We start from the raw sequence: 7,232 nt of genomic DNA, 5'->3' as shown, positions 1-7,232 counted from the left end.
CACAGCTTCTGTACCAGCGCAGCCTCCTGCCATAGCACAGTCACATCCAGGAACGAGGGAAAACTGCCCACCCAGAGAAGATAGTATCTGGAAGGAATGAATATTTGGGAAAAGTCCCAGTGCTACTTTAGTGCCAGCCAGTCCCCACCTTCTTCGGCCCCCTCCCACTGGTTCCTCCCCTTTCAGCTGCTCAAGTTCTTATAAAAACCCCACACAGCCTTTCCTGAACAGCCTGTAGGAGCCTCTTCCACACCGTGCAGCACAGACAGTGAGGCCAACCATAGGACCACGGAGAGACCATGAAGAGCCTGCTGCTTCTCTCCGTTCTGGCAGCCCTGGCCGTGGCAGCTTTGTGTTATGGTGAGAAATCTTTCTCCTGCCGTTTCTCTGGACTTTCTTGTCTGTGTCTGACTTCAGGTTACTTCGACTTTTTCCTCTCCCTCCTCCTCTTCTTGCCCCTTTCTCTGTTATAATCTTCAGGTATCATTAACTTAACATATCCCAAGTTCCAAGCCCCATGTCTGTTCCATCCTGTCTTTTTTATATCCTAAATACCCAGACTATATGCTATTTATCAGGTCATCACTTTCAATGGTCAGTCACTGTACACCTGGAAACTTTGCTATTTCAGAAAAAAAGATATAAATTCCCAACCCTGGAGTCTCATCTTTAAGGATGTTTATTTAGGCTTTGGTAACAATTGGTTAAGGATATTGGTCAAACCCCTTACCTTTAAAAACATCAGTTTTCACATGATGTGTTAGGTACAGCCCTCTCTAGAGACCGAGCAGTCTCATGAATTTACTACATGTGTTTGGTGAATTCCCTAAAAAACTAAGTTTTACATTTAAAAGATCTCAGGGAAAAATAGATGTCATCATTTCAATTGTCAAAAGATAAAATTTGCCTGGCTTCTGTATGTTGTTAAATATATCTGCCTGTTCAAAGCTTATGAAAGGAAATCTGAAGCAAAAGTATTTATTCAATCTTATGCTTCAATAATCTGGATATTTGAACTGTTCTTAAACCTAAATTATATTAACAACCATGTGTGGGGGTTTTTGTTGTTTGTTTTTTTTTTTACTTCTGTCTCTTGAAATGATTCATAAGTTCTCTGTATCAGAGGATTTGATTTCTTTACCTCATTTTGAACTTTTCAAGCAAATTCACTTGCTTACACATCTAAAACTCTTATTGCCAAATTTCCCTGCTGGGAAGGTAGAAAGAGGGAGAGTGTTAGAAAGAAGAAAGCTTCTGCTTTGACATCATCTCAATTCTTTCTCTGAACTGGCATTGTGCCCAGTGGGAGCTGTGAGCTGGAGCCAGTGGTTTCTGTGGCTGCCAATGGAACACAGGTTCTTAAGAGGCCTTTGGAACCTCCCAGCAGCCTGTCTTGGTGAAGCCCCGCAGAGCATTTGCCCAGCCACCTGGAGAAACCTAGTGTCTTCTAGGCCCATCTGTCCCTTCCTCAATCTTTCTCTCACGTCCCAGATTAATCAGAGAAGACAGCTCTCTGGAGCTTGTGAAAAGCACTTAAATTGTCTTAATTCACTGGGGTGAGAACCTCAGAGCCTAGGGGAAATTTTAGCCAAGACTGTATTCACCGGCTTCTTCAACATCAGAGAAACTGAAGTGTAGACATATGCACAGCAAGGACACAGCTAGAGAAACAATGCTCAAGTCAGAAATGCCTGAAATGTGTAGTAACCATACTGTTAACTATATTCTTCACATCTTTTTGACTCTTTCTTCTTCTTCCTTCACTTTTTAGACTATTTCAATGTGTGGTAAATAATAATAAAATGAATCTTCTTTTTTTAAATTTCAGAATCTCATGAAAGCATGGAATCCTACGAAATCAGTAAGTGAATATTTGACTTCCTTTTTTAAACCTCATGTATTCTAGAATCTCTCCCTGTTCCTAATCACCCAAAATGGTAATACGTACCACAGGGAGGAAAAAGAGGCCCTCTTTAGGAAAAACTGAAGTAACATTTTAAATCCAATGACTATAAAAATCGCCAAATGAGCAATTTTTTAAAGCTTGAAGCAGTATAATATTGCCTTTAAACTGCACTCAACTAACTTAGGAGCCATAAAACCTCATTTGGAAATTTTATGTTGGCACCAAGTCAACCACAGAGACGGAAAACAAGGAGTAATGACAAATGGCAAAGTACAGAATTGGAGGCCAAGTCAGCTGGGAGACCACAGATGTCAACATTGCTTAAATGCCACTGAATTTCTAGACTTATAAAGACTGAGTATCAGAGGAAGTAACATATCACTCTCATTTTCAATGTGTCCACTATTTCTATCATGATTAAATTTTCATTTACTAGTAACCTAAAGACACACTTTACAAGTCATCATCACAGAGAGAATTTCTCCTCAAAGGAATTTTAAAAACCCACTGAAATAGGAATACCAAAATTGAAGAAAAATAAGTTATTGCCCAAGATCAAAAACCAGCAAAATTTCAGTGGCCAATGTGACAAGTCTCAAGACGCATGTATGGGTGATTACTTTCTTTGGATCAGGCAGTTTATGAAATATGCTTATCTTCCCCTTTAATTGTTGCATATCTCTAGTTACATGAAATGCATGAGTTATTGAGCTCCCAAACATATTTGTGTTAGCGATTACTCATGGAAATATTTTCAGCTACTGTTTCCCTAAAACTGCATTATTTACTTCTGTTTTGAGGTCCCTTCATTAACAGGAGATACGCTAATACCTTCATATCCTCTCAGCAGAGATGGAGAGCTAAAGCTCAAGAGAGGTGAGTAACAAAACTTGATGGGGAAGTCATTTTTCCCAGTGTAGAAGCCCAGATCAGAATGGAGTGAGAAACAGGTTTCTTTACAAAATAAATATTATTTCTAATTGTATCCCCAAATCAAAGACTTTTAAAACAATATGCAGAAAACAACTGAATTTCTAGAAGACTGTTTTGTGAACGACTCAGAAAGAAGAGGAAGAGAGGATGAAAAAGAGGACAGAAAGAAAAGTTCTATTTTCACTTAAAATATTCGCCCTAAGAGAAAAAGAAAAATGCCCCTTGTTCCACCTCTCCTTTCTCTTCTTCAAATATCTTTTTTTAAATATATTTTTTTATTAATTTAGAGAGGAAGGGAAAGGGGGAGAAAGATAGAAACATCAATGTTGAGAGAGAATCATTGATCAGCTGCTTCCTGCATGCCCCCTACTGGGGATCAAGCCTACAACCCAGGCATGTGCCCTGACCAGGAATCCTAACCTCCTGGTTCATGGGCCAAACCTGCAACCGCTGAGCCACACGGGCGGATCAAAGGTCTCTTGATATGGGGTTGTGATAAATGGGATCTCTCTCCAACATTTTCTGATATTCTTTTCTCCTTTTGCTTATTTCTCCGTTCTCTTTATACTTCTCAATCTGGGCTTCTTTCCCACCCCACCCCCTACTTCCTAGGGTCCGAGAACGCACCAAGCCTGCCTACGAGATCAACCGGGAAGCCTGTGATGACCACAAACTTTGCGAGCGCTACGCCATGATTTATGGATACAATGCAGCCTACAATCGCTATGGCCGGCAGCTCAGAGGGCGCAAATGAGATCAGAAAAAGTAGTGTTCTCTCCAGTGCCTGGCGCCTGGTTTTGTACTCCCTTGCAGTAGCAGCACTGAACCATATACACATATACGAATTGCTTGTTTCTTAAATGTTCTCATCTGGCCGCACCCTTCCTCCCTGCTCCCAGATTGATACTTAATGAAAGCACAGTGTAGTGAAGGTGGGAGAGGAGTTGCAATGTGTGATTATTAATATAATAAAGTTCTGGTTGGATACTTCCATTCCGTGAGTCTGATTTCTTCTGAAAAAATATATAAATCATGGCCCAACTAGCCCCGCATAGGCAATTCTGTTCCTTACGTTCTAGCGTTGATTAGCTCAACTGCATAGAAAGAATGAACCTTACAAGACATTCACTCAGCCATCATATGGACTCTCTCTACCGAAGGGGGGGGGGGGGGGCAGTGAATGATTGCTTCCTATTAGGTATTTTCAAAGATTTTCAAACATCATAGGAGATTAATCATATCATTTTCCTCCTTTCTGACTTTAAATTGCCCCTAAATTCCTTGTGTGTGTGATTTCTGACTCTGTTTTTCTTAGCTCATCATCTTCACTTGAATGTTATCATTTCTTAAGATGCCACAGTTTTGGCTCTTACTTGAGCCAAGAAAATATGTTTACTTTCATAATCACCAGAGATTTTTTAAAAATATTTCTTATTTTTAAATTATAGTTGATGTATATTATATTAGTCTCAGGTGTGCAACCCCATGATTAGATTTTTATGTAACTTACAAACTGATCACCCAGAAATCTCACACCCATCTGACACCACATGTCGTTATTACAGTATTATTGACTTATATTCCCTAGGCCAGTGGTCGGCAAACTGCGGCTCACGAGCCACATATGGCTCTTTGGCCCCTTGAGTGTGGCTCTTCCACAAAATACCACGTGCGAGTACGCACGTACAGTGAGATTGAAACTTCGTGGCCCATGCACAGAAGTCAGTATTTTGTGGAAGAGCCACACTTAAGGGGCCAAAGAGCCACATGTGGCTCGCGAGCCGCAGTTTGCCCACCACTGTTAGGCTGTGCTTTACATAACCCTGACTTCTCTGTAACTACCAATTTGTATATTAGCCTTTTATTATATAGGATACAACACTAGATTCATAGTTTTGATCTGGCAAAGAGTTCAGCAATAACCTAATTCAACTCCCTCATTTTACATTGAGAAATTTGTGAGTTTAGGGACTAAATGACTATTCTAAAGGCAGATAATTTTATTTTCTTGAGAAATTCACTTGTACTAAACTCATTAAATCTAATTTCTTAAGCCAACTTTTAAAAAGGGTTATGTACAAATGGTCTATGTATTTGTACCAACTTCCCATTGTGAATAGTTGCACTTTCCAATCTGATAAGTCAATGTTTAATGTAGTTTCCACCTTAGCCAAAATTTTAGGCTAGCCACCTGCTCAGTTTTATTAATTTTGTGATATATTCTGGTTTTTTTCAGATCTAAGACACATGAAGTGATAGGTCACAGATCTTATTTTCTTCTCCTTTTATAATCTTGGTAAGGCTTTCGCAGACTATTACATCTTAGGAACCTAAAAATGTTTGATCACAGGTAGAATGCTCTGCTCCCATCTCATAAAAGGAATTTAGCATTTTAACATAGTGTTTGAGATTAAGGACTTTGGAAATAGGTCTCCCAGCAACACCACTTAGAACAGTGTCATTCTTGGTCAAGTTAATTAATCTCACTAGATCTTAGTTCCTTTATCTGCAAAATAAGATGATTCTAGTACAAATCTTAGAGTTGTTGTAAACACTAAATAAATGAGTATATGTAAAGTGCACAAAACACTGTCTAGCATAGAGTACGTGCTTAATAAATGTTAGCTATTCTCACTGTTATTTTCTATTATATTACCAACTAGAGGCCCAATGCACAAAATTCATGCAAGAGTAGGCCTTCCTTCCCCCGGCTGCTGGCATCAGCTTCCCTCTGGCACCTGGGACCCGGGCTTCCCTCTGGCTGCTGGCTTCATCTGGAAGGTCATCCAGAAGGATGTCTGGTCTAATTAGCATATTATACTTTTATTATTATAGATATTATTGTGACATAATATATTTTTATATTAATAAATGACAAGACATTACCTCTATGGGGATTTCCACCTTTGCCTTAAAGACAGCCAGCAGAACATATAGCTAAAAAGTATTGATAGTACTGGTCAACTTGTACTCACTCCACTCTTTCTTTCTTCTCCACCATGACATATCTGCCTATGCTGATGAAGCATGCAGTTTCAGAAGACCAAGCCAGGGAAGTACATTTTGATTCAAGGATAAATCATTATGCTAACTTTCATGTTTTACTGGGTTTGGATTCATGCATTCATATTTTTATGCAGTCATAAAAGTATTCATATTAACCCTAGCCAGTTTGTCTCAGTGGATAGAGCGTTGGCCTGTGGACTGAAGGATCCTGGGTTTGATTCTGGTCAAGGGCACATGCCTGGGTTGTGGGCTTGATCCCCAGTTGGGGGCATGCAGAAGGCAGCCAATCAATGATTCTCTTTCATCATTGATGTTTCTATCTCTCTCTCCCTCTCTCTTCTCTCTGCAATCAATAAAAATATATATTAAAAAATAAAAAATAATTTTAAAGTATCCGTATTACAGTGGAGTTAAATTTATATACTTATATAGTAGTAGTAGTAGTAGTAGTAGTAGTAGTATATTTAAGCGCCATTTCATCCCTATCTCTGCCTTTCTTTCTTTTTCTTTAATATATTTTTATTGATTTCAGTGAGGAAGGGAGAGGGAGAGATAGAAACATCAATGATGAGAGAGAACCATTGATTGGCTGCCTCCCACACAGCCCCCACTGGGGATCTAGTCCACAACCCAGGCATATACCTTGACTGGGAATCGAACCACAAGACAACCTCTTGGTTCATAGGTTAACATTCAACCACTAGGCCATGCCAGTTGGGCTCTACCTCTGCCTTTTCAATAAAGGAAATCTCAAGTAATATATTGTTCTATATCCAAATTCTTTAGTAACTTGATTATACACCACTTATGGCTTTCCCTTCAATTTCTCAATCCTAATATTTTAGACACACTTCTTTGTCATAATACAGAACTCTCATGAGAGTAAATTCTACCCTGAACTCATTTTGATTTGGAACCTTGAAACTTTGTCTACATTACCTCTATTTTTTAATTCATGAATTAGGGTTCTACTGTATCCCAGATGGCCCTCGTCTGAAACCCAGACATTGTTACCCATCCGACTATTGCCAGATATGCCTTCTGCCATGCCCCCTTTACCAGTAAGAATCCCTGGCAGTTGATGTTAATTCAGAAAAGAACCTGTTAATCCACTCTACTGTTCCTACAAGAATAGTTACCTATCCATGATGTGTTACTCACCTTAAATTATCAAGCATTACACAGTAGTATGTTCTCAGTAGGTAGAATACAGGGGTCTGAAAATTAAGGCATGGAAGCAGGAGTGGCTCCATTTATCATAGTTTATAACCACATGAAGAATTTAGAGTTTTCATTCCTAAAATTATAACATCTGTTGGCCTGGAAATCCTGGCTCATATAGAGAGAACACTTTCACCATTGGACATTGGAAGACTCCCATTTAAGC

At 39.2% G+C, this 7,232-nt stretch overlaps 1 protein-coding gene across 1 annotated transcript; it reads left to right on the top strand.

Annotated features, from left to right (window-relative positions):
• The first annotated feature begins 203 nt into the window (after positions 1-203).
• Positions 204-3,832, top strand: MGP (matrix Gla protein). The gene is made up of 4 exons (XM_006084283.3): positions 204-360; positions 1,829-1,861; positions 2,707-2,782; positions 3,452-3,832. The coding sequence occupies exons 1-4, from the start codon at positions 300-302 to the stop codon at positions 3,591-3,593; spliced, it is 312 nt and encodes a 103-aa protein (XP_006084345.1). The 5' UTR covers positions 204-299; the 3' UTR covers positions 3,594-3,832.
• Positions 3,833-7,232: the final 3,400 nt, after the last annotated feature.

This window comes from Myotis lucifugus, unplaced genomic scaffold, assembly GCF_000147115.1.
Source record: "Myotis lucifugus unplaced genomic scaffold, Myoluc2.0 scaffold_10, whole genome shotgun sequence".
NCBI classification, from domain to species: Eukaryota; Metazoa; Chordata; class Mammalia; order Chiroptera; family Vespertilionidae; genus Myotis; species Myotis lucifugus.
Note: the sequence above shows the minus strand (reverse complement) of the source record. Positions and strands in the feature narration are given on the sequence as shown.

Coding starts and splice junctions, on each gene's coding strand:
- MGP (XM_006084283.3), top strand. CDS start 300: ATGAAGAGCCTGCTGCTTCTCTCCGTTCTGGCAGCCCTGGCCGTGGCA. Junction 361..1,828: donor CGTGGCAGCTTTGTGTTATG/GTGAGAAATCTT, acceptor TTTAAATTTCAG/AATCTCATGAAAGCATGGAA. Junction 2,783..3,451: donor AGAGCTAAAGCTCAAGAGAG/GTGAGTAACAAA, acceptor CCTACTTCCTAG/GGTCCGAGAACGCACCAAGC.